This window comes from Amyelois transitella, chromosome 5 (genome assembly GCF_032362555.1).
Source record: "Amyelois transitella isolate CPQ chromosome 5, ilAmyTran1.1, whole genome shotgun sequence".
Classification (NCBI taxonomy): Eukaryota; Metazoa; Arthropoda; class Insecta; order Lepidoptera; family Pyralidae; genus Amyelois; species Amyelois transitella.
The window spans coordinates 12568109-12596061 of record NC_083508.1 but is presented as its reverse complement, the minus strand read 5'-3'; the positions used below and the strand labels follow the sequence as shown (position 1 = coordinate 12596061).

General features: G+C 38.8%; 4 protein-coding genes across 4 annotated transcripts; 2 read left to right on the top strand and 2 right to left on the bottom strand.

Annotated features, from left to right (window-relative positions):
- The first annotated feature begins 1327 nt into the window (after positions 1 to 1327).
- On the top strand, positions 1328 to 14713 carry LOC106141787 (BTB/POZ domain-containing protein 9). Its single transcript, XM_060954812.1, has 15 exons — positions 1328 to 1559; positions 2004 to 2107; positions 2630 to 2793; positions 3553 to 3616; positions 4425 to 4581; positions 5421 to 5520; positions 6048 to 6176; positions 6473 to 6632; positions 7365 to 7581; positions 8473 to 8632; positions 10244 to 10371; positions 10960 to 11199; positions 12515 to 12593; positions 12970 to 13078; positions 13707 to 14713. The coding sequence occupies exons 2-15, from the start codon at positions 2035 to 2037 to the stop codon at positions 13865 to 13867; spliced, it is 1941 nt and encodes a 646-aa protein (XP_060810795.1). The 5' UTR covers positions 1328 to 1559; positions 2004 to 2034; the 3' UTR covers positions 13868 to 14713.
- Positions 14714 to 15679: 966 nt separating this feature from the next.
- Positions 15680 to 17038, bottom strand: LOC106130125 (GTP-binding protein 10 homolog). Its single transcript, XM_013328894.2, has one exon. The coding sequence runs from the start codon at positions 16948 to 16950 to the stop codon at positions 15790 to 15792; it is 1161 nt and encodes a 386-aa protein (XP_013184348.2). The 5' UTR covers positions 16951 to 17038; the 3' UTR covers positions 15680 to 15789.
- An 86-nt stretch (positions 17039 to 17124) lies between these two features.
- Positions 17125 to 22372, top strand: LOC106130126 (post-GPI attachment to proteins factor 3). Its single transcript, XM_013328895.2, has 7 exons — positions 17125 to 17355; positions 17648 to 17805; positions 18201 to 18356; positions 19532 to 19656; positions 20663 to 20796; positions 21354 to 21561; positions 22244 to 22372. The coding sequence occupies exons 1-7, from the start codon at positions 17223 to 17225 to the stop codon at positions 22314 to 22316; spliced, it is 987 nt and encodes a 328-aa protein (XP_013184349.2). The 5' UTR covers positions 17125 to 17222; the 3' UTR covers positions 22317 to 22372.
- Positions 22373 to 23101: 729 nt separating this feature from the next.
- LOC106130115 (uncharacterized) lies at positions 23102 to 27709 on the bottom strand. The gene is made up of 5 exons (XM_060954857.1): positions 27603 to 27709; positions 24913 to 27194; positions 24605 to 24817; positions 24040 to 24200; positions 23102 to 23321 (listed from the first exon to the last, which is right to left on the bottom strand). Exons 1-5 carry the CDS (start codon positions 27682 to 27684, stop codon positions 23102 to 23104), a joined length of 2958 nt encoding a protein of 985 aa, XP_060810840.1. The 5' UTR covers positions 27685 to 27709.
- Between the last annotated feature and the right edge of the window lie 244 nt (positions 27710 to 27953).

Sequence of the window (27953 nt, the reverse complement as noted above, 5' to 3'; positions counted from 1 at the left end):
CGGGTTCAAATCCCGGCCAGGGCATGATGAGAAACGAACTTTGTCTGATTTTCTAAAGTCTTGGATGCTTATCTTTATATCCCTTCTTTGCACGATGATGGAAATTTCAATCATAACATTTAGTGAAGAAAAAAAGGTACTCAAAAACTGTACTTTAAATTTGTTGTTGCTGGCAACTTTATAAATGACTAATGCGTACAACAATACCCTAATACCAGTCTATTAGAAGAAGAATTACAATAAAAAAAAGAAAGGTCACTTCAGTGTAAATTTCCCAAATGTAAAGGCTATTCCACAATTTCGTGTAATCAATGTGGAGTTAATTTGTGCTTGAATAAAAATAATAATTGTTTTTTAAATTATCATTTAGAATAAAGGATAATAAGTAAACAATATCTTTTGACTTATTTAGTACTGAGCTATATATGTAACAATGCATAATGATGTAAATTTTCATCACTGTTTTTTAAATATTTTTCCTATAATCTAGAGCATTAATTACATCAAACTGATTTTTTTTTAAATAGGAAAAATCATGCAATGAAGAGATATGTATTTCTGCCATGAATATATGTACCAAGTGAGCTACCGATAGAATAGTTAATAAATCTATCGAGGGCAAGGTCTGTATTGAAACGATAGGCTAAAACTGTCGATAATATCGATAGTTTTGAACCTCGGCCATGTACATCTTCTCTCTCATGTCTCTTTCGTTGGATTATTTTGTATAATCTAAGATGAAGTACCCAGTTCAGACATAACATACAAGCAAGCAACAGACTCCAAAATTAAGACAAAATGTGACTATTATATTAATAAACTAAAGAATTAAAATAAAGTAAAATTCCTAAACTACAAACTAAAAAATATATTATATAACTTTGGATACTGATACTGGGTATCGAGACAATGGTATTTATAAGTCTTATAGTATTTCCGGGTATCCACCGCTGCTCCAGCTTCCCTACTGGTCGCTGGTAGATAAGACACCGCCAACGTATCTGCATATCCCGTCAGGGTGCTTGCCGTCGTCCCGTACGATCTGAGGCTCTTAAGCCACGGGATTGACGGCCGGCACCCGAAACGCAAGAGAGTCCGTGGTGGCAAAGGCGATCTGCGGATGATAGAGTGATTTACGCAGACTTCAGCCCCGATGCGGAGACCCAAAGCAACGCGAGGGTGGTGAATCAAGAAAAGTACTTAAGGCAGCATCAGTATAAAAAAGTAGTTTTTAGCTGTAACGTACCTATCTGTATCAATCTGTATGAATGTTAACTGTCACGTCACTGTCAATTACGTGTGACAATGTCAATTATTACACTGATGCGCGCTGCTGCGATTTGCTTGCTTTGGCAATTTGTTGTTATTCTGTGGGATTTTATCTGAACCTTGCTTGATTGTTTTTGTTCACGATTCACGAATTTGTGATGTCTGTTTGTTGGTAACTTCTTGGTCTATTTATGTGAAGGATTTTTTGTTGAAATTAATAAACGAAAGCGACGATTTATAAGTCTTTGAAAAAATCGCAAGCTATATCCAACCATTTCTTTTCGTACCAGGTACGGTGTCTAGAAATTACTACGTATAAACAAATAATTCGAGTTTTAACCGTAGTTACTGGTATTATTTAGGTATTTTTAAATCTCTTCGTTCTGCATGTTTGTTAAAATACCTTAAAATTTGTTAATATCCTTTAATTTGCCGATTCTATTTGAAATTGCAATTTTGCAATATGCATATACCTACTTACACAAAGGCCAACCTTTACCTTTCGCTATGTAGGTAGATACTTTTCTGTATACTACGGTATATTAATGGTTTGTCTGTTTATAAGTGGTTTTTAACTTTAAAAATACTGTTCAGATCATGAAAATTCCGTAATCTTTGGAGGATATTTATATCTAGGCCAATTTTTCTTTAGGTTCTTGTAAACTGTCTATGTTCCACTTAATTTTAACACTCAAATGCTGTCACAACATAATGTGTGTATTATTTTTGTTCAGATCCAGTAGGAGCATTTGATGTCTGTAGAAGATGAGCAGCCAGCACCAGTACATGACTGTGAACAACACACCGAGCACTCGTGTTGGAGATATTGAGCATATTAGTAAGTCATTGATGAATATACTAGCGACCCTCACTAACTTTACACGGGTAGCATATATGGAATAAACCTTCCTCAGAAAACCCTATTTTACAGCAACAAATTGGTCCACAACTTTTTGTGATTACACATAGCCAGAGAAAATAGAGGAACTTTGTTATGAAAATATGTAGTGCTGATATATTTAAACTTGAGAACCTCAAGTTTAAATATATCATAATATTACATTCTTTGAGGTAATAGGTTACCATTTACTATTTGAATCTCAGTTCTATCATTATGCCATACTGTTGGCTTGTCCTTCATTTGGAGCCTGTTGGCTCTGTATGTTAGACAGGTGATGGAGACGTGATTATATATACATATAATACATATGATATATCACCACCATGCCAGACACAAAAATAAAAATTGTGATAATCTACTTTCATGTTTTGATTGGAATTTTTTAATTGGAATTTTATATGTATATTTATACCACACATTTTAAAATAATTGTTCCAAATTAAATTTGTTTTTCACCAGATCACTTATCAGAAAAAATAGGGTCCCTGTGCCTTTCGTCGGAGTACTCAGATGTGACCCTGATAGTGGAGGGGCAGCGGATCCCCGCCCACAAAGTGATCCTGGCGGCCAGTAGCGACTATTTCAGAGCCTTGCTGTATGGGGGCATGAGGGAGGCCAATCAGGCGAGTATATTTAGCTTTTGGCTCCAAATTTTAATGTAGTGAAAATGGTGCAGTGTAGTTTGTTCCGCTGCTTCTTCTACATATGTGCTTTGGAAGTGGTAGTAAATATAATTAAAGTAATTGAAGTTGATCTCAATAAGCAATCCCATGTTGAAAATAGATCTACATATATCTTTTTCTTAATGTGTAGTTAAATCTTTATTGTACCTTGTTTAAATTATTTAAAAAAAATAACATATGTTTTTGCAATTGCACTACAATCTTTGACCCAATGTTCAAAATTTGAAACTAAAGTTAAATGTTAAGGTGTTGTAACCACTAATCAAGAGTTCTTAACTTGCACGAACTAGACATTTCATCTAAACAGTTCCTGTCAAAAACAGATGGTATTACATATCGAAACAAATGGTTAGTTTCAATTTTTTGTGGTATATTAGAAAACCTAGGAAAAAAATTGTAAAAAGAGAACCGCCTTGAATCAATGTCCTGCTTTTTGATGTACAGTAAATGTCTGAAACCTTCTCCTAAGTTTAGCAAACACTTTCCTGAAAACCGCATCAAAATCGGTTTAGGGAAACACGAGATAATCTTGGACAAACACACCTACATACATACGAATGAACAAACATACAGGTCAAGAATGTCGGTTAAAAAGTGGAGAGAGGTGACTTTTTGATCTACATGCTATGTGGAGAATAAATATTAAGCTCATAATTTTATGGACTCATACAACTACTAATTTGTCTTTCTTTGTTTCAGGCTGAAGTGGAACTTCAAGCTCCTCTGCAAGCTTTCAAAGCTCTCTTGCGTTATGTTTACTCAGGTACATATGAGGATCATGAAATTATAAACATTCTCACAAAATACTTTAAAGGGTGGAACAAGCTAATAGTTTCAAGAAAATTAACAGATAATACGTTGTCTTTGTGATAGAATTGAGGTTAAGAGGTAGTAATAGGTTGCTAGCTTAACACCTGGTTTAAGAAATCCCTGTTTATAAGCCTCTCTCTTTTATAATCTAGAAGCAATGGTGCACCACAATGTTATCACTTTAATACCAGGCCAGCATTGATGCATAATTAATTTATATATATATAATATAATAAATAAATTTATTATAAATTGCTTATACATAAAATAATGCTTCTTTATTTATTTATTTATTTATTTATTTATTTATGTACACAAAATTATATACAGGAGCATTTATTACAATAATTCTAGTACAAAGGTGCTACTTATTTCACAAGAAATCTCTTCCAGTAGACCCATGAGAGGAAAGATGAATTTTAGAGCGGTATGGCGTGTGCATAAATAACGTTTAACATATTTAACTAAACATACATGCTAGTACTTAAATAAATGACAGTAATAAACTACATAAACATACCAATATAAATATAATATATATATTTATATTCTTTCTTGGACAGAGACTAATATTCTATTTGCCATGATTTCTACTTACTAATTTAACATATTTCCAATTGTGCCAAACCCTGCATATTTCTTTTGCTTCATCCACATTCGAAAACTAATCATTTAAGCTCTTAATTTTCTTCAGCAATTAACATACAAAAAATTACATCTCTATCTCGGATTTAACAAACGCGTTAAATATTCCCGAGCAGGTCACATGGGCCTATCGCTGCTCCGCGAGGAGTGCGTCCTGGACATGCTGGGCCTGGCGCACCAGTTCAACTTCCAGCAGCTGGAGGCCGCCATCTCCGACTACCTGCGGCAGGTGCTGGCGCTGAGGAACGTGTGCGCTGTGCTGGACGCTGCCAGGTACCAGTTCCACTTTCAGCAGATCGAGAACTGAGATTGTCACGTGATTTGATAAGACGTTGTAGTGAGAGCGATGTTAAGGGCTTGTAAAGGCAAGATTTTGAGCAAGGCTGGGTGTTATGGAGAACCACAGCTCTGTATTTAAGCCCATTCTCTAGAAATTTTTTTAATTTTTATTTAGGAGAACAAGATTATAGTGGACCCGGATTTCTCTACAGATAACGCTAAGGACATGTGAAGGCTGTTTGTGGAACGCAAATAATTTGTAAATAAAATAAGATGCTTTCTTGAATCTCTATCAGTTTCCAGCAGTGAGATACTAAATCAGCAAAGAAAAAAAGAAATTCTCTTTTGTAATTGATCCTCGTTTTATTTCTTTATCTCGTTTTCTCCTAGTGGCACCATCGACCGCTAAGCCTCTGTTAGTAATCAACGATCAGCTACATACTAGATCAGAGGCTTGTATTAGAGGAATATATAAAGTTTTATTTTCAAAGAGACGGACGATAGTTTGTTTTCAGCGGGCTAGACAATTATATCTATGACGGATCTTTATTTATTTACTCATTTATGTACACAGAAAACATCGAGAATGATAGCCACAAGAAACAAAATTACATAGGTGCTGCTTATTTCAAAGAAATATCTGCCAGCAGGCCCGAGATAGGAGTCATGATAGATAGGGTGACAGACGTGTACTCCACTCACACAACTATTTATCGACATACATAAATAAAACATTATAAAATACATATGTAAATACCAAATATTAAATTTAAATTAAATATATACAATAGATACTTAGCAAGGCTGAGAGAGTTAATAATTTTTATTTGCAGACTGTACGGGCTTGACGCGTTGATGGATTACTGCTACAATTTCTTGGATAGAAATGCGACTGAAGTTCTCAAGCATGACACACTCTTGCAATTGTCTGTGGTATGTTGACTATAAATCGCTATATTCGTCACTATCCAGATTTTTTACTTTCACGAACTCGTTTGTTTTTTGTGAAACATACATAATATAATCACGTCTATATCCCTTGCGGGGTAGATAAATAATAATATAATAATTCATTTATTCAGACAACCAAGATCCAAGAATGTTAGTAACAATTTTACTTATAATTATGTTAGAGATTTAATTAAGTAAACAAATATTTAAAATTATTTGACAGCACCTCTTAGTAATTTGCTCCAAAATGACAACATAGTGCTATCCATTTTGGAGCTCAAAACCCTAACAAACATAAAGCAAACAGTCTTGAAAAGACTGATAGGCCATGTTCCAGTGAATATTCATGAAGCTTTAAAATGAAAATAAATAAATAAATTAAATGTAAAGTAAGTTTGTCAATTTACCACCCACACAAAGGTTCTCTGCTTAACCCAATGGTATACTTTAAGATAATTAAATGTTGCAATAAAGAATAAATAAATTAATAATTAAACCTGTTAATATAGGAAGCCCTGCAAGGCCTCCTGGAGAGAGACTCGTTCTTCGCCCCGGAAGTGGACATCTTCAAGGCGGTGTGCAACTGGTTCACCGCCAACCAGATGTGGGTCAAATCCGAGGGCGGACAGGCTCAAGTGGTGAGAATTATTACCGTACTAGCTTTTTAGCGCCACCTATAAAAAGCGACGAATTTAGCGCCACCTACCAAAAGCGACGAATTTAGCGCCACCTACAAAAAGCGACGAAATTAGCCACCTACTAAGTGATCCTAAATCTCAATTTGTGCTAACACGTCGTAATTTGTATATGTATCTGGTGTAAAATTTAAAAAAATTGGTTTATGATTTTTTTAAGAATAGACTTCTTTATTATTACGAATCTAATATCCGTATCCGTTCATTATTGTTATTTTATTTATTTTTTTATTCCCCAGGAGAAAATCCTCAAGTGCGTGCGTCTAACGCTGATGAGCCTCGAGGAACTGCTGACGGTGGTGCGGCCGTTCTCCCTGGTGACTCCCGACATGCTGCTCGACGCCATACAGGAGAAGACCAGGACTAAGAGCACAGAGCTGAGGCACAGGGGGCTGCTGTGTGAGTTGTGAAAATAATGATACATAATATTCACGTGTGGAGGAAAAGGTCGGAGTGGGAAGACCTAGACGAACGTATCTTGATCAAATTAAGGACGTCCTGGTAAAGGGTCAGGTCGAAAGTATCCGAAACCGCTGAGCTTGAATGAAGAGAGTTATGAATGTGGATGAAGCGAAGGAAGTATGCAGAGAGAGTGGAAAGAGGTAGTCTCTGCTTACCCCTCCGGGAAAGAGGCGTGATTTTATGTATGTATTCACGTGTAGGTATATCCCATGCGGGGTAGACAAAGCCAACAGTCTTAAAAAGACTGATATAGGCCACGTTCAGCTGTTTGGTTTAATGGTAGAATTGAAATTCAAATAGTGACTGGTCGCTAGCCCGTTGCCTAAGAGAAGAATCACAAGTTTATAGTCTTAGTCCCTAAGTCGCCTTTTACGACATCTATGGGAACGAGAGGGAGTGGTCCTATTCTTTTTTTTTTAATTAGTGCCGTAACGACGCGGCACGTAATAATAATTTGTATGTCCTATTCTTTTATATGTTGGTGCCGGGAACCAAACGGCGCTATTTAGTACCACAACCTATTTACAAACATAAAATCACGCCCTTTTTTCTCGAAGAGGGTAGATTACGCTCTTGCAATTTGATTGAAAATTGACGCCGGTAACATTGTGCGCACTGTAATCATCACTTGACGCCGGTAACCACACGGCACTCTGTAACCGTCCCCAGTGCCCGAGGAGAACGTGGCGAGCGCGAAGCGCGGCGCGCGCGTGCTGAGCGGCGACATGCGCGCGGCGCTGCTGGACGGCGACACGGACGGCTACGACATGGAGCGCGGCTACACGCGCCACACCATCGGCGACGACGGCGCCGGCATCCTGGTGCGGCTGGACGCGCGAACCATCATCAATCATATACGGCTGCTGCTTTGGGATAGGGACAACAGGTATATTATGTGCTATTTTCTGAACTGTACATACATATGGTCACGTCTATATCCCTTGCGGGGTAGACAGAGCCAACAGTCTTGAAAAGACTGGTAGGCCACGTTCAGCTATTTGGCTTAATGATAGAACTGAGATTCAAATTCTGTGTACTAATAATAAATATAAATAAAAATAAAATAAATTGCATTTGCCATGCCTTTTATTAATTAATTTATACAATATAAATTAATATTAATTAGTTGATAATAAAAAAAAAACTATTGTGAATTTACATAATTTATTTGTACATGTCAATCAGTACACAAGCTGTGCTCGCGACTTTGTACGCGTGGATTTGTTATTTTGGGCATTATTGAAGCCCTCAAGGATTAATAATTTTCCCCGTTTTTTTTTATGTTTTTCTATTATTTCTTTGCTCCTTATAGTTGTAGCGTGATGTTATACATATAGCCTAAAGCCATCCTCGATAAATGGTCTATTCAACGCAAAAAGAATTTTTCAATTCGAACCAGTTGTTCCTGAGATTACTGCGTTCAAACCAACAAACTCTTATAATATTTATAATTTTTTGTATAAATACAGTAAAAAAATTATAAGTAAATTTTCAAAAAATAGTTTATACGATGAAAATATAGTAACTGAGCATGAATTTGAAAAAAAAAGTCACTCTGTTTGTATGTTCACGCTAATCTCAGGAGTTAATGAATGGATTTGAATGAAACTTTTTGAATCAAAGTCCCATGGTCCGCTTTTCTCTATCCATTGTGTCCGGTCTTCGGCATACTCAGTGTTGAAGACACATAGATTCAACGTATGAAGCCAATAACTAGTCGTAATAAAACAAAGAATTAATTACCATTCAAATAACTTAATAACACGTATTTGCACAGATCGTACGCGTATTACATAGAAGTATCTGTGGACCAGAAGGACTGGGTGCGCGTGATCGACCACAGCGAGTACTTCTGCCGCAGCTGGCAGAACCTGTACTTCGAGCCCCGAGTGGTGCAGTACATCAAGCTGGTCGGCACCAGCAACACCGTCAACAAGGTATACTATTGTGATCGACCACAGCGAGTACTTCTGCCGCAGCTGGCAGAACCTGTACTTTGAGCCCCGAGCGGTGCATTACATCAAGCTGGTCGGCACCAGCAACACCGTCAACAAGGTATACTATTGTGATCGACCACAGCGAGTACTTCTGCCGCAGCTGGCAGAACCTGTACTTCGAGCCCCGAGTGGTGCAGTACATCAAGCTGGTCGGCACCAGCAACACCGTCAACAAGGTATACTATTGTGATCGACCACAGCGAGTACTTCTGCCGCAGCTGGCAGAACCTGTACTTCGAGCCCCGAGTGGTGCAGTACATCAAGCTGGTCGGCACCAGCAACACCGTCAACAAGGTATACTATTGTGATCGACCACAGCGAGTACTTCTGCCGCAGCTGGCAGAACCTGTACTTCGAGCCCCGAGTGGTGCAGTACATCAAGCTGGTCGGCACCAGCAACACCGTCAACAAGGTATACTATTGTGATCGACCACAGCGAGTACTTCTGCCGCAGCTGGCAGAACCTGTACTTCGAGCCCCGAGTGGTGCAGTACATCAAGCTGGTCGGCACCAGCAACACCGTCAACAAGGTATACTATTGTGATCGACCACAGCGAGTACTTCTGCCGCAGCTGGCAGAACCTGTACTTCGAGCCCCGAGTGGTGCAGTACATCAAGCTGGTCGGCACCAGCAACACCGTCAACAAGGTATACTATTGTGATCGACCACAGCGAGTACTTCTGCCGCAGCTGGCAGAACCTGTACTTCGAGCCCCGAGTGGTGCAGTACATCAAGCTGGTCGGCACCAGCAACACCGTCAACAAGGTATACTATTGTGATCGACCACAGCGAGTACTTCTGCCGCAGCTGGCAGAACCTGTACTTCGAGCCCCGAGTGGTGCAGTACATCAAGCTGGTCGGCACCAGCAACACCGTCAACAAGGTATACTATTGTGATCGACCACAGCGAGTACTTCTGCCGCAGCTGGCAGAACCTGTACTTCGAGCCCCGAGTGGTGCAGTACATCAAGCTGGTCGGCACCAGCAACACCGTCAACAAGGTATGCATCATCTCCTAGCCTTGTATTTTTTTTCCTTCTTAGGGAAGCATTATTTCGGCTGACTCCACTGGGTCAGGGGAGAAACGGACTCTTTGCATCTTTTTCTTCCACCTGGTTTTAGTCCTCACCACTCTGGAGAGGAGCCGGGTGATTGCCTTTGACCATGAATCCTGGATTGGGTGAGTCAGGTTTTTACACGAAGCGACTCCCGTCTAACCTCCGCTACCTTTGCAGGGGAACCTCACAATGATTACAATAATAGAGATAGCAACCTGTCACGATTTGAATCTCCATTCTATCATTAAGCCAAATAGCTGAACGTGGCCATTGAGTCTTCAAGACTGTTGCTTCTGTCTACCCCGCATGGGATATAGACGTGACCATATGTATGTGTATGTATAAAATATATATACATATACAATAATATACCAAATTAGCAAGGCTCGGAGAGGTAATAATAATTTTTAATTTCTTTTTAAATTGTGACAGTGTTTTAAGAGTCGAGTATCTCCGGAGGCAATAAGTACCACAATCTGCAATTGTTTGCAGGTGTTCCACGCCGTGGCGCTGGAGGCGATGCATACGGCCCGCGTGCCGCCGCTGCAGGACGGCCTGATCAAGCCCATACATAACGTTGCCACCTTGGATTTGTCAGCCGTTGTCATTGAAGGCATCAGGTGGGTTTGAAGGCGACTAAGTGATAGGCTTATAACTTGGGATTCTTCTTATAGGCGAGTATAAGCCAAACAGCTGAACGTGGCCTACCAGTCTTTTCAAGACTGTTCGCTCTGTCTACCTCGCAAGGGATATAGATGTGACCATATGTAAGTATGTATGTAGGTGGGTTTGTATGGACCTTTAGTTGTTCCGGACCAGAAGGTTTGCAAAGCTAATGCATACAGACTATTCTTTATTTATGCAATTCCATCATGCATAAATATATAGTCACGTCCATATATCTTGCGGGGTAGATAGAGCCAACAGTCTTGAAAAGACGTTCAGCTATTTGGCTTAATGATAGAATTGAGACTCAAATAGTGACAGGTTGCTAGCCCCATCGCCTATAAGAAGTATCCCAAGTTCATAAGCCTATCCCTTAATTGCCTTTTACGACATCCATGGAAAAGAGAAGGCGTGGTCCTGTAACTATATAAAATGCCGTAAACGTGCGGTTTATAGATTTATTTATTTATATTAATTTATTTTTAGTTTATAAATATTAGACGTGTAATATTGTCCCCCCCCCCCACCCCCCTGCCCCCCAGCCGCACCCGCAACGCGCTGCTGAACGGCGACACGGAGCACTACGACTGGGAGCACGGCTACACGTGCCACCAGCTGGGCTCCGGCGCGATTGTGGTGCAGCTGGCGCAGCCCTACCTGCTGTCGTCCGTGCGCATGCTGCTGTGGGACTGCGACTACAGGCACTACTCGTACTACGTGGAGACGTCGCTCAACTACTGGGACTGGGAGACGGTGTGCGACAGGACGAGGGACGCTTGCAGGTCAGCTATGTCGATAGTGGTGCAGCTGGCGCAGCTATGTCACGTCTATATCCCTTGCGGGGTAGACAGAGCCAACGGTCTCGAATAGACTGAATGGCCACGTTCAGCTGTTTCGGCTTGATGATAGAATTGAGATTCAAATAGTGGCAGGTTGCTAGCCTGTCGACTAAAAAAGAATCCCAAGTTTATAAGTCTATCCCTTAGTCGCCTTTTACGACATCCATGGGAAACAGATGGAGTGGTCCTATTCTTTTTTGTATTGGTGCCGGGAACCACACGGCAATGAGAACATAGTTTGCCTTCTTCCTCTTGGCTTTAGTCCCGGGGAATGCCTTTGACCATGGACCCTGGATTGGGTGAGTCAGGTTTTTACACGTTTGACGGCCTCTGTGGCGCAGCGGTATTATGCTTGTCTGTGACACCGGAGGTCCCGGGTTCAAATTCCGGGCAGGGTATGATGAGAAAAGAACTGTTTCTGATTGGCCTGGGTCTTGGATGTTTATCTATATAAGTATTTATTATTATTATAAAATATAGTATCGTTGAGTTAGTATCTCGTAACACAAGTCTCGAACTTACTTTGAGGCTAACTCAATCAGTGTAATTTGTCCGGTATATATTTATTTATTTATATATCTATTTATTACACGAAGCAACCCATATTGAATCGATCATGGTTACACATCCAGTTGCCCGACTGTCCAGGTTTCCCCACGATGTTTTCCCTTACCGTAAGAGCATCGGTTAGTATACAAACTAATGTACTTTGAAAATAGTCATTGATGGGATTCGAACTTGTGCTTTTTGCGCATCACATTTACTTTTACAGCGGGACAGTTTAAGGCGATTGCCTGACGCTCGGTTCACAGCCTTTTCGGCAATAGCGCGCAAGGGGCTCCCACGTGGGACGAACCTCAACCTTGGACTTTACCTTTAAGTAATGCCAACTGACGAGCGGACGCAACGCTCTTAACCTTAGGGGTTCTATCATGACTAACCTATATTGCCTCAAGGGCCTATCGTGTCGACCTAACATGAAGATATGTAGATCGTTCAATAATAAAGTAAGTTATTTTGCGTTAATAAATTTCATAGATTCAAATATTCATTATTATAGGATACTTCATATCGCTTAATAATTGTCAAAACTTTTAGTTTCACAACATTGGTTCACGTCAAACAAATTACTTAAAAACTAAGTTTACTGCCGCTTCCAAGGCGTTGGTGCAGAAGAAGCGGTAACAAACTGCACTGCAGTATTTTCTTTAACAACGTCAACTTCACAAATATAGAATAAAAAAATGTCTCACCGCAGGTCGTGGCAAGTGATATACTTCTCTCCGCGGCCGGTGTCCATCATTCGCATCGTCGGGACAAACAACTCTGTTAACGAGGTAACCTATCTATCTATCAATATACTAGTTGTCACACGAGATTTTGTCCGCAGTATAAATGAAATATTTGTGAATTAATTATTTGCAATATCAGTAATTTACTTAGCGCCATCTATTGGCGTTAAATAACTACTACCCATACTTACTGTCGGTAAAACAGGACACATGCCCAACCAATACATTTTATATATTTTTTTTTAAAAGCTAGTACTCTTGGCATTGTGGGTGATACATATATGCAGCCTATGTTTATATTTAACCTTCATCATTGAACTACCTCCATAGCAAATTTTATAAAAATCAAGCGATTTGGCAATTTTGTAAAATTAAATATTTCCCATTTATGATATTAGTAAATGTATATTGTTTTCTTTAGGTGTTCCACCTGGTCCACCTGGAGTGTCCCGCTCAAGTGCCGGAAGACCAGAAGGATGACAACTCAACCAAGAAACCGAGACCTATAGACAAGCAGCCGTCTATTGCCGGTGAGATTATAACAATTAATTTGAGAAACAGCTTAGTAAGAAAGCTTATATGTGGGTTCGTATGGGCGCAAATTAACGACCAACTTATTCTATAATAGAAACCAGTTATCTAGTGAAGAAAACGTACACACCTCAATATTATCTATGAACTGTAGTGTTTCCATACAAATGTGATAAAATTATGTTGAAGTCTTAGCTGTTTGAACATAACATACAGACTATATTTTTCCTTTTTATTTTATTAGACTTTATTTTTAATATATAACTTAGGACGTTAAAACGAGCACTAGTACAAGATTATCGTATTTACCACGGAAATGTAATTTTTTACTATAATTTACAAGTTTTACTGCAGTGCCGTTCTCGGCACCAATAAAAAAAAAATAGAACCACTCCATCCCGTCTCCACGGATAAAAGGCGACTTAGGGATAGGCTTATAAACTTGGGATTCTTATTTTATGCGATGGGCTAGCAACCTGTCACTATTTGAATCCCAATTCTTTCAGTTAGTCAACGGCTGAACGTGGCCTATCAGTCTTTTCAAGACTGTTGGCTCTGTCTACCCCGCAAGGGATATAGACGTGATTAAATGTATGTATGTAGTTTACAAATGATTCATATCCTCAGGTTCAGTGGGCAATAGCAGCACGGAAGGTCAAGCGCAACAGCGCTCTCTGTCGCCAAACTCAGACGCTTCAAGCGCTTCAGGCATCTCAGAAGGCGCATCGAATCGAGCGCTGCCGCCCGCTGAAACTGCTACAGAGGCAGAGGAACGATACGAGGAGTGAGCTGTTTAGTGCACGCGTACTAAGAAATTAAGAGCGCGTTATACTCATACTTCTTAAAAAAGTTCCTTTAAAAGGACAGGCTTAAATTGAAATATCTGATTGCCAATTCGAGCGTATGTTAAAATTTCACTTTGATCGAACGATAGAAAATAGTTTCTATTGACACCATCAATTATTCAATCGATATATACTCTATGGGCACATAGACTAGTTGCGATTATTTGATTTGTGATTTACCTATGAATTTGCACGAAAAATTGTTAACTAGTAAAATGGACCTAATATTAGTTTAAGCCTGCTTAGTAAAGTGACCACTGTCTTGTAATAGAATGCACATATTTCCAATTAACGACGTAATTCACTTTAAAAAAAATACGTAACTGAGTCTTTATTTCTTTTTCTGTTTGGCAAAAATATATTATTATGTATTGAGTTCGAAGATTGCTTGCTCTTAAACTAAAATGAGCTTGAAACCTATAGCTATTAGTTAAAATTAATAGTGATGTGCCTAATGCATGTAAAACAGCCTTCAACTCTGAGCATATCCATATACTTGTGTAGTTTTTACTTATGTGTTATGCAGCTCATTGCGCTAACATGATATTAGCAATCTCGCTCTGTCGAGAAAAAATCTAGTTATTTAGTCTGTAAGCTGTACTCTAGTCTCTTTGGAAGTGTCCATCTCCTTGTTAAAGTTTGCTAGCGAACGATGCTTTTTAAATTCATTAATAATCCTCAAAGATCAATTTCAGAATCATATTAACTTGAAAAAAAAACAAACAAACTGCGGGTTCTATTTTCAAACTTACCGCGCATGTCTTATCTTTCTGTTTCTAAATTTTTGCTGAGGAGGAAGATATGACCACCACATAGGTCTTGTCAACGTTTGTAAATATCCCGCTCCTTCGCGCGATAATTGTATGTATTTCTGAACAAATTCGAACAGTAAATTGTCCCCATACGATTATATCAGCACTATTCCGCTAACCAAACCTCTGAAAAAATTTGTTGAACAATTTAAGAGCGAGATTTTGTGATTTTATTATTGTTAAGTTGAAAATTGATGTTTTAGTAAGTAGATATATTATAACTCTTATGTCTCAGTTGCAATACGTGACTATAGCATACAAATATACAAGTACAGACAACATTATGTTATGTGCAATTTTTTTATCTGAAGGAAGGACTAGTTAGCTACACCTATTGGTTCATTGGAAAAAGAAAATGAAGAACTAGGAATTCCTTGTTAACTTTAGAATCCAAAACAAACCTTCAAGTTTGTTGATGGTTGGATGGATTCCAAATGTGGACTGTGAAAAATATCAAATTATTGGACTGAAACGAGAAATGTGTATATTTTATATGTTAGCAATCTCAGAATGTATTTAGATGTAAGCTATTGTAGAAATGATTCTGTGATAAATGTTTGAAATTAATCTGTTATGTTCTGTGGGGCGACAACGACTTCGTGCATTTTGTCTCCAAAAAGACCTGTTGCGACAGCGCAAAGTAAGAAAACCTTTTCTTAAGCTGAATTATTTTGAAAATGTTTCCTATTTATAAACGATTAAACGGTTGTTAGTATCCTTTTTTAAAACATCTGGATTTTATAAATGCAAAAAGTCGAAGCCATTGTAATAATAAATTTAATCTTGTAGTATGTAAACATAAGACAGTATAAATGTAAGTTGTTTATTGAAATTAGTATGTAAATTTCTGATTAAATAAACTATTTACTCAATAACAGTTTTTTAATTGTCTAGGGGACTTTGATCTATTGATTTGTATTGAATTATGAGAGAAAAGAGAAAATATCACTTGTTATTGGTTGGTGCTATGACACTGGATCCATCTGCCTTGTAAGAGATAAAGAATGTGTCTGTATGGGATAATTAAAATGCCTATTTTAATTTAATCTTTATTTATGTGACTTTTGGTCCTCTTTCCCTAATCATAGCTTTATTTTTTTTATACAGCAAGTCCGAGTCCACAATGTCTGGGTCATTCTCTTCCGCATACTGATCTAATCTCTTCCGCAGAATCAATTTCAACTCCTGTATACTATGTGTATTCTGCAAAGCTGATATTCCAATAATATCTTGGAATGTTACTAACTTTTCCGGCCTAAGCTCCTCTGGTATGTTATGTAACACTTCTTTCATATTTTCCAGAGAATTTCTGACATCTGTAAAGATATCTTTAGCTCCAGGCAGATCCATTTTATTAACAGCTAGTATTGCAGGCTTCTCAAGCAACTCTGGGTCGTAAAGTTCCAATTCCTTGTTAAGAAGTATTACAGTCTCTAAACATGACCGCTTGGGATATTTTGGACTCAATTGGAAGCCTTGAACATCTGCTATGAAAAGTAATAATTTAGTTCTTTCAACATGCTTCAGAAATGTATGTCCTAATCCTATATTAACATGGGCTCCTTCAATAAGTCCAGGCAAATCTGCTATTGATATTTGTCTATGGTCTTCATAGTGCATAACACCCTTATTTGGCTTGATTGTAGTGAAAGGATAATTGGCTATTCTAGGTTTAGCTTTAGAAATCGCTTTTAGCAGTGAACTTTTTCCAGCATTAGGGAATCCCACTAATCCGATATCAGCAATTAATTTAAGATCTAGACGTACATGGTGAATTTGCCCAAAGTGTCCAAGAAAGTTATTTTCTTTTGTGCCACCGGGGCCACCTCTAGCTAGTATGACTGTTTCCTCTTCACTGTCTATAGATCCTAGGACTTTCCCGTCTTCTCGGTACACTGTAACTCCTAGAGGGACCTCAAGTTTAACATCTGTTCCAGGGTTACCGACAATCTTCGTTTTTCGACTGTCTTCTCCATGGCCGGCCACCAGTGTCTTTCCGCGATACATGCTCATGATATTTCTAAGATTTGCATCTTCTTTACCGATGCAATACACGCAGCCCCCCTGGCCACCCAGCCCTCCATACTTAGGAAGACCAGTGCCTCCGGTTCCGCCTTTAACGTGGAGTCTCACAGAATCAATAAACTTGTTGCGTAAATAACTACGCGGTTTCTTAAATTCTTTAGAAAACAATGTCCTTAAAATCAAAACCATGCTGCAATTTGTTTAAAATAAATTAACAACACATCTTTGGTTAGAAAATTTAATGTTTACAATTTCTTCTTCTTTTTTTAGGTTTCTATATCAGTTAGGCAAAGGCGAAGATTAAGCTTTGGAAGTAGTGTGAATGTCACTGTCAAAGTGTCATGGCAGTAATGTCAAAAACAACAATTTTGTTCGCTTCGCGTCTTGTTTAGTTGTTCGCACCAATTTGAAAATATTTTTACGATAAATTGGTTTACCTGCGCCAATTTCTTTTTCATGGAATGGATCTCTCAGAGTTTCTTCTTATATTTGTATGTATCCAAAATTTTGGTTTGATTGATGCAAGCGACGGAGACCGCTCGCCGTTTTATCAAAAGTGTTTGAAAAGCTGTACTAGTGCGAATTGTACGAAAGGTACCTATAGAATTTAAAATAAACCCCCAAAGACTATGTAATTCACAAGGTGTTTTCTCGCTTTCTTGTTATATGCTGTACTGTCTTTACCATAATCGGCACGAGGCAGATCCCGAGCCTGGAGGCTCAAGAGCCTTTAGGAAAGTTGCCGAAAGACTGAAAATTTCCCATTATTGTGTGCCCTGATTTCCAACAAATTAATTAAATGTTGCTCTAAAAGTAGGTCTGGTTGGCTAAACTTTCTAAATAATGGAAAAGAGGTGGCAGTTATTTTTTGTTTATTCATTTTCAGATGGCTTGTCTTTATCAGAAAAAGCACTTAAACACCAAGATGTAGGAAGCCGGCTGTTAAGATGGGGCTGTAAAGATGAGTGTCAGTATCACTGTATGTGGCGAACTGTGCTCGGCTTCCAAGAACGAGGATATGAGATACCTAAGTTTCATGGCAAGGTAATTTTATGATTCTGCAGATAAGATTTTGTAGTATACAATAAATGATTTTTTAAACTGTTTAGATTTGTATTCCACTACTGTCTGACCCTTTCTCCTTCCAAATAGCTCTATCGAAAGTATAATTAACCTAATTGAAAAAAAAAAGGTCTTTGATAAAATATCTAAAAGGCTTATAAACTTGGGATTCTTTTTTTAGTCAACAGGCTAGCAACCTGCCACTATTTGAATCTCAATTCTATCATTAAGCCAAACAGCTTAACATGGCCTATCACTCTTTTTAAGACTGTTGGCTCTGTCTACCCTGTAAGGGATATAAACGTGATTATATGTATGTATATTGCTGGCAACCACACAAAATAATATAATATTAATAAAATAATTCTTGATTTCAGTGGCCATTCGTACGATTGTTTGGCGTTCAAGAGCCAGCCTCGGCGTTTGCGTCGCTCCTGAACCTGGCGGTGCACGTGCACATGTACCGGGAGATCACATCGCAGTTCTCGGTGAAGACCACGCCGCTGGTGTTGTTCTGGCATGGCTTTGTTGTGGTGAGAGTGATAAATATTTTTTTTTTATCCACACAAAAAAATCACGCCTCCTTCCCGGAGAGGTAGGCAGAGACTACCTCTTTCCACTTGCCTTGGAAAGTTCATACTCGTAGATACATATAGTTACTACTACTATATAGTTTGTTTATCGCAAAGTAGTAACTTAACTTCACTTTCTAATTCTTTTTTTATCCACATCCACACTATTAATAAAGACACTCACACAAAATATTTTTCTCCATTTATAATGAATAAACTCAATGACTGATGGGCTGATTTTCAAGAAATTTGGCACAGATATAGAATGGAACGTCTTTAAAAAGGGAGATGTTAGGAGTACCTACCCGTAATCGTCGAATATGCATGAAAATAATAATGAATGTAGAGGAAGCGGGAGAGGTCTATAAGGATCATAGCAAGTGGAATTCCATAGTCTCTGCCTACCCCAATGGGAAACAGGCGTGATCGTATGTATGTATGTATAGAATAGACCACTGGGAGTGAGCGACTTCTTTTTCTGGATTTTCCCACACGAACGAACCATGGGGCAAAAAGTAGTTTAATATAAAGTACACAAGGTTGAAACTGTACCAAGATTGTATATCACACCAATTTAGGTACTTATTAATCACAATAGTGAACAGAATACAAAATTTACACATTCATATCAGTATGCAGCTTCTAATCATGTGATAAATAAGCCTAAGGCCGTACATTACCAAACAGACAATGTTTATTTTTTTTATACTAACACGTCTATATCCCTTTGCGGGGTAGACAGAGCCAGCAGTGTTGTTGGACAGGACAGGATATAGGAAAAGCAAATGGGGCTGACCTCTGACGAAAATGAACCACCATATTTATGTGTCCCAACTGATAGGCTTGGTTCAGCTTTTTGGCTTGATGATAGAATTGAGATTCAAATAGTGATAGGTTGCTAGTCCATCGCCTAAAAGAAGAATCCCAATTTTATAATCCCCTAGTCGCCTTTTACGACATCCGTGGGAAAAAGAAGGAGTGGCCCTGTTCTTTTTTTTTATTAGGTGCCGGGAACCACACGGCACAAAATGTGACAATGGGCGGAAATATAACATAATAAGGGTAATTATCATAACGTTTCGCACATAGGAAGAATTTGCTACTAAAGCTTATAAAGAAACCTCTTTTTTACTCAGGTCTGCGTACACGCATGGACGTGGTCTACGATATTCCACACGAGGGACACCCCGTTCACTGAGTTCATGGACTACGCATGCGCATTGTCCATGGTGATGGCGCTGTTTGTCGCTGCTGTAGTGAGGTACAGGTCTACCACTTTTATAAGTTACATCGGCATTGTTCGACGGCGCAGAATAGTACAACCGACCGCCGAATCTGGCCGAATGAAAACATTAGTGAAGTAACGAACTTATTGCTACTACATAGGATTTTAAATCCCAAAACAACAGGAGTCGTGTATCTCGCTCATTACCGAATACCGCGACACCGCGACGGCGTGGCGCTCCTGCGAACTCCAGCAATTAGCCAATAGCGAACGGGTTTGATCCCGCGTTCAAATGGCGCACTATGATTGGCGCAGATATTTTCGCGCCATAACAAAAATTGATTTCTGCGCAGGTACGTCGGTGTAACTTATTAAAGTGGTAGTACTGTATTCCTTATTTAAAATTTATTAATAGACTTGTCGCGGGAGCAGTGATTCGGCTCGACCGCCACCAAAGGGAAGTTCTTCCGCCAGGCTAGGTGTGATGCCTGGGGAACCGCGGATCCGACGATATTGTGTCGGAGGTATTATATGGTCCGATCCGTGAAATCTTTGCTTGCGCGATTTATACATTTCGTTGTTTTTAACTTATAGCGTCGCGTGTTACGAGATACTAACTCAACGATACTATATTTTATAATAAATACTTATACTATAGATAAACTTATAAGACCCAGGTCAATCGTAGAAAGTTCGTTTCCCATCATGACCTGGCCGGGATTCGAACTCGGGACCTCCGGTGTCACAGACAAGCGCACTACCGCTGCGCCACAGAGGCAGTCAAAAATTATATGCACTCTGGTTTTAGTAAAAAAATTACTCCAAGATAACTGATTATAAATCCGTGGTCGCTCGGTGATCATTACCATAGATCATTGAAACGTAATTTGAAACTTCCGAGATAAAGGAACGTTACGTGCCTGCGTTTATACCTACCTGTATTATTTAAAAAATACTTTACTCCCAAGAGATGTTTCGTACGAATTTAAAAATGAAATTGTACGCTGTAATTTATTATCTTATCATTATATTTCCATTTCAGAGTATTTCACAGAAGGAAGAAGTTGACATTGGGCATATTATTGTTGCCGCTTCTGTATTATATAGAGCACGTGCGATATCTGTACTCCGGGAGAATAGACTATGAGTACAACATGCAAGTCAATGTGTTCTTCGGTAAGTTAACTGAACTTGGTAACCTCCATTATGAACGGTGTCCGCGGAAGACCAGCGTCGTGGTTAGCGCCATGACATTATGCTGAGCGGAGGTCAATTTGGTAGCAAAATAACTTTTTTTGAATAGAGAACCGCCTCTAATCGATATCCTCCTTTTTTAAGTCGCTCAAAATTCTTGAAACCCTAAGTGTAGCAAAGACTTCTGAAAACCGTATCAAAATCGGTTTAGCGAAATGCGAGATAATCGTGGACAAACATATACCATACATTCATCTCAAATTGAGAACCAACATTTATTCTTTATTAAAAGCGGTTATTAAAATTTGGTGAAAAAGATACGTTAAATAAATAATACAATTAAACTGTTGCAGTTATTTTTATCGAATCAGTGATAGGTCCATCACCTGATCCATCACTTTTTCGTGGGAACTACTAAAATTGAGCTTGTGTTCATCACTGGTACACCGTCGTATAGATTCAAAGACTGTGGGTGACATAGGTTCCATGGCGTCCAGGCGAGCCTAGGGTCTCGGGAAATAACTGACATGTTTCAACAGGCGTGGCGGGGTCACTGATCTGGCTGGTGTGGTCCATAATCCAGTACCTGGGCGGCAGATGGTACGCGTGGCGGATGGTGGCGTTCACGCTGCTGTCGGGCGCGGCGCTGGCGCTCGAACTGTTCGACTTCCCGCCGAAGTACCACGCGTGGGATGCGCACGCGCTGTGGCATCTCAGTACTGCGCCGCTGCCAGTGTTGTTTTACAGGTAACAGCGATTTTAGTTATGAGTTTGTGAGATAAGTGCCGTGTGATTTCACTTTTTAATAGACCAATTCATATATTTCCCATGGAGGTCGTAAAAGGCGACTAAGGTATAGGTTTATAAACTTATTGAAGCAATTGAAGATTTGAATTTGAATTATTTAGCCATACAGATGAACGTGGCCTTTTAGCCTTTTCAAGACTGTTGGCTCTGTCTACCCCGCAAGTAATTTAGAAGTGAGCATATAGTTTAAAATTTGATTGTCCGTTTTGCAACAATTTGATTATTTAAGTGTGTATCTAAATTATTTTCCCTAATGTATATAAGTTAGTTAATATTTTTTCCCCACTTGATCAAACACACTTTTCATTATCTGATTGTAGGCTTAATACCACCCCAGTAATAGATACCTAAACTGCTTTTGATTTGTTCAACAAGTTCATGACCAGAAAGTCTGCTAAGAAATAAACGTCAATTCTTTTATGAAATGACCATTGATTGGAATAGAATAGAATAGATTTATTTTCAAAATTGGATACAAGCTATCACTTATTGACGTCACACCACTTAAATCTAATTATAACTACTGCCGCTTCCAAAGCGCATGTGTAGAAGCGGCGGAACAAACTACACTGCACTGATTTTGCAAAAAGTCATATTATTGTTATACCATTCATGTTTTCAGGTTTGTTATCGAGGACCTGCGATTCTTACAATCGTCGCAATTCGTTGAAAAGGATAATTTGAAGCTCACGTGAATCTAGTCATTGTATATTGTGCAATAAGTGTGATATTTGTTTAAGAAAAATAAAAACTACAATAAATAAAAGAAAATTATGTGTATTATTAGAAACGTGAAATGAAATTACAATTTTTATTAAGATAACAGAGAATTTAGTTCATAAATATTAAAAATAACGTCGGAAATTTGTGTTAAAATTAATTCATTGCATTCTAATGCCGGTTTTTTAAATGTAACTATGTAACATTACAATAACGTTCACCATATTTATTTAATGACTATAATAGTTTCGAGTTTTTGACCGTAATATTCCGTGTAGAGAATTCAGACTATTATTGCTTCTTGCATTTCTTATTGGAATCCGATTAAATTGACCGTGATATAAGAATGCAGCGTAAAATATTTCCGCGTTAGTCTTGTTATCATAATCTAAAAGAATTTATATCTATATTGGATTGATTCTCTTTATTGGTATTTCTGATGATTGGAACTCCTTCCATGTCAAGGTGCAAAACATTCTCATCTCAATTTATGACGAACATTACAGTTAACAACATAGATATATGCTCCGGTAAATTAAAATATCAGAGTTTGGAAAAAAATAAATTGTAATTTTCAGTTATATTTTCTTCACAAATCATTCGGCCAGTCCAGCGTCATAATTGTCATCGGTGCTGCAGTCATCGTTATAACACGAATTCGGTAAATAAAGACGTGGTCCAACGCTAAATACAACACAAATTGGCCAGTTCCAAAGTCCAATATCCATAACTTACTGGGCATTTAATACCATAGAGAATTTTAATTATCAACAATTAAACTTCGAACAATATTTTCGCCGCAGCGCATGCGCTTCTTGAACCACGACAGCCCTCTGGGCGGGCTCGCTCTCACGCGCATCTCCGGCTGCCTGCTCATCCTCTGCTGCGGCATGGTCGTCAGTATGTCTTGGAACATAGTATTTTGCACTGGTATACTTTGTTCCACCATAACTGGCCTGGCTACGTAGCTGTTCTGGAACCTAAGGAGATTCATTGTTAGGGCATAATTTTATTGTATGTGTGACCCACGCGTAAGATAAGGAATAATAATAATAATGGATAAGGAACAGCGTGATAAGGGAATGTTGTGATGTGAAAGAAGATGTAGTTACAGGAATAGAAAAGGGTATGTTAAGATGGTTCGGTCATGTGGAGAGGATGAATGAAAGCAGGTTGACTAAGCAGATATACAAGGTGAGTGTTAAGGGAAAGGTCAGAGTGGGAAGACCTAGACAAACGTATCTTGATCAAATTAAGGACGTCCTGGTAAAAGGTCAGGTCAAGAGTACCCGAAACCGCCGAGCTTGCATGAGAGTTATGAATGTGGATGAAGCGAAGGAAGTATGCAGTGATCGTGGCAAGTGGAAAGAGGTAGTCTCTGCCTACCCCTCCGGGAAAGAGGCGTGATTTTATGTATGTACGTATGTGACCCACGCATCCACCTGCTTCGTCTCGGTAATCGCATATCCAACCAGCCAGTAGTTCCTGAGATTAGCGCGTTCAAACAAACAAACTCTTCAGCTTTATAATATCTGTCATACAGGTCTCTCACATAGATCATTATTTTGTAACTGCATGGTTCATCTTACTTTTTATTTTTTTACTGTGTAATTCCATGTGAGAGAGGAAAAAATAAAGATTTATTATTATTAGTATAGATAAGACAAGAAAGACGAATCAAACCGAGTACCTGATTACCTCTGTGTGCCTCTATAGCTGTGCTCCGACTGGTCAGTGGAGTACCGTGGCCGCTGCTGGTACATGAGCTGCTCATTCCATTGTCTTCGATACTCCTGCTCCATGGTCGCCCGGCGCAGCTTCTCTTGGTTACGACCTCGAAGCTGCCTCGAATATGATACCTGAGGATATATATTTTTAATTTTCACATTTAAGTCAGATAAAAAGCGGTGTTTTTTACATTAAACCAAATAAATAAATACATATATACGGGACAAGTTACAGAGATTGAGTTAGCCTCGAAGTAAGTTCGAGACTTGTGTTACGAGATATTAACACCACGGTTCCATTTTTTTAATAAATACTAATATAGATAAACATCCAAGACCCAGGCCAATCAGAAAATAATCTTTTCTAATCATGTCCTGCCCAGGATTCGAACCCTACAAATCTTCTTTTATCTTAAATTTACTTCAATGAAAAGCTCTTGAGTGACCTACGAGTAGTATCTCTAAATGGTTATGAGCTGAGGTAAGTATGATATTTTTCTCATTTCTATTTTTCCCAATGTTATCAAGACGTTTACCTTCGAATGTGGAACTTTACGGGCCGGCTGTTGCATTTGCTTTGGGAGCCTTCGTGCCTGTTCTACTTGCTGACTGTATATAGTCTGATAGTCGTCGGAGTCGCTCGGCTCTTCCTCCGAACTCAGTTTCGACTTCTGTGACTTCCTCTTTCTGTTCTTAAATAGTTTCACCGACTTGAACATCTTCGAGAATAAATTGGTGCGCTGTCTTTTCTGTGTATGAGAATTTTTGATATGTAGAAGGTTTTTACCATGTTTGTAACTTAAATATTAACATTATTAAGTGTAAAGAAAAATGTTTAAATTACCTCACTCTTTGCATCAGTCATCTGATATTGACTATTCTCAGTTCCATCGCTACAGTCGTCACTAGATAATTCCGCAGAAACTTCTGTGTTCGCAGTAGCTGGTCGGTGCTCTATTTGGACGCTTCTCATCGTAGCACTCTCTTCAGAAGGCATCTCCTCGGTGGTGTCCAGATACCGACCAATTCTATTGCTTCGTATCCTGCGGTCGTCAGTAGTCATGGCGTGGGACTGCACACTCACTGTGTTGGACGTCATCTTAGTGCTAAAAGTATTTGAACTGAACGGCGTCAATGGAACGGAATTCATGGCATCTTTTCTGCTATTTGTTAACGTGTTTGAACTATACTGCGTTATTGGCGTCGAATAATCTCGTCTGTACACTGGTTGTGGCATAATGCCCTGTCTCGTGCTCACACTTTTATCAGTTCTATAATTGGTCTTTGTAGAACTGCGAGTGGATCGCTTCCAGGAGCTACTGCAGTTGCTAACTGAAGTTTCTTTCTTCGGGATGTCGATATTAAGAGCTATAGATTTATAGATTTCTTTTATCAGTTTCTCAGTTTCGCTGTTACGTCCTTCGGTGTTGGTACCGGCGCTAGCAGCTTTTCGAGCAGATTTATGTGTTGATGGTTTGGACATCTGCGAGGTGTTTCTATAACAACTGGCATAAGGAACGCGGCCTGGTGTTTGGATGAAGACTGGGAAATTGTGCAAACACTTTGGAGAATATGGCATGGCTGGCCAGTGATGGCCGGAATTTATTGGATACGAACACGCTGCTCCATGAGGTCCTGCGTTGTAAGTGCCATAAGAGAAACTGTTTAAAAGACGCGAGCTTCCTGGCATATTACCGAGCGATGTACCCTTTTGAACAACAGCATCTTTCTTTGATTTTTCTTCTTGTAGACTCGGTTTTAAGTTAGATGTTTTTACCTCAGTCAGCACTGATTGCAATATAGTTTTTATTTGGTTTAAGGTTTCTTCAGTTTTGCCCTCTGATGGAGGAATTGAATCAACTTCAGCGTTTTGCGTTGTAGTCGTAGTTTGACATTCGGTATTATTTAAAGTTGCTGTCTCAGCGTCGTTGAAAGTAACTGTGTTAACTTTCATTTCTATCTTCTTTGGGGGTTCGGGTTTTTTGTGAATAATTGGTGGTTTTTTGTACACGTTACTGCATTCAACGCGACAGCTGTTTGAGGTGTCTTCTTGTATACCTTCATCTGCTACATTGCAAACATCTATTCGTCGATTGGCAGTCTTACGATTACACCTTTTGCGAGTGGATATTTTCTTTGGTAAATTTTGGCCCATCCAAGGTTGGGGTTGAATTAAAGTGTGATAATTAACATACATAGGATGAGTAAAAGATCTATCGGCATAAGAATAATCCATGTAATTCGAGAAATCAAACTCGTCTTTATGTTGCTTTTTTGTTTTAGGTTTATCCATTGTCTTCTTCGTTTTAACTGGGTTTTCTTTAACGGGCTCTAAATCATAAAGACTTGAGTCGTAATACATATTTTGACTATTCATTTGTTCGTGAAACTTAGGTGAATAATTGAAATTTTGACTATCTTTATTTTTGTCAATATTCAGGAAGTCCATGTGACAACACGAGCAGATATCAGACCCAGCGGTACGAGTGGCTGCGGGTAAGTTTTCTATGTCTCTGCAGACCGGGGAAGAGAAGTCACTTTCTCTGTATATTAATGGTTTATATTGTTTGCTAATAACGTCATCCAAGAATAAATTATGTGGATCATTGCTCTCCCTTTTCATTTTCAATTTTGGCTCTGTTTTCTTCTCATAGAAATGACTTTTAAAAGGTGAATTGTCTGTTTGTGCATAATACACAAAGTGACTCTTTTGCCTGTTAGGTTTGTTCTTCGGCAACTTCTTCTTCGATTTACGGAAAAAGTTTCTATTGGCATTTTTACTCTCATCGCTGAAAACCGTCGTGTAACTGGTGCACGTAGAGGGACGTATCAAATTTTGTTCGGCATTCTGGTCCACCGCAGTCAGTTCAGGCATCGGACTATTATGATAAGATAGGGTTCTCTGTTCAATTACACGGCTAGTATCTTCCTGTATAATGTCCTCTATTATAGGAGTAGCATTGACACCAGTGGTTCCAGTTTCGACGAGAGCCGTGTGAACGATTGCAGATGGCTTCTGATATCTTGCGATAATTCTCTCCAAATCATATATTTTTTGTTGTAAATCTGTGACGTCTATTGGTATGCAAGAGATAATTTTAACTTCAGTTTGTGATGGCGAGTTTCCTGAAATAAGTTGATGAACCGTCTGAGTTATTACGTACGAATTATTTAATCAATTTCCAAAATACGTATTGGCTATCCTACGACCAGATACTGGTGAAGCAGCGAGGTTAACATGCTTTAGGTCCTATTAAAGTCTTATTCATGCTGCAGATCTGGCATAAAAAGACAAGGAATACTATCTGAATATCCGCGCATCCCATTGTATAAAGTACGATGATTTATGGATTGCAAGGATGAATGAAAGAAAGGATGGTTGACTAAGAAAATGTACAAAGGGAGTATGTATGGGACTGGTGGGGCGGGAGGCATGGGGTATAGACGTGATTATTTGTATGTATGTACATAGGTATGTATGTATGTTGACAATGAAAATTTTTTTAGGTCCAAATTAAGGAACTAATGTCTCACCTAAATTGAACGCAATTCTACGAAGAAAGTTTTCCACCCCTTTGAAGCGTTGCTTAATGTTACACGGGATCTCGTCACACATATCGACAGCTGTTTACGCTGTAACTAGTTAATTATTAAAACTTACAAACATTCTGTAATTCGCAAATTTTTCTGAAAATCATATCTATCATATGCAAATTGAAGTGAAACTACGTTGTATGAAAATTCTGCCTTGTATGCGACTGCCATAAATGTCCTGTTGAAATTAGAAAAAGAATTAGGTAACAAGGAATGTTCTGACTCGATGAAATGGAAAATATGACAATGATCAAACCTGTGGTTTCCGACAATGCCGTCTATTTTCGGCAG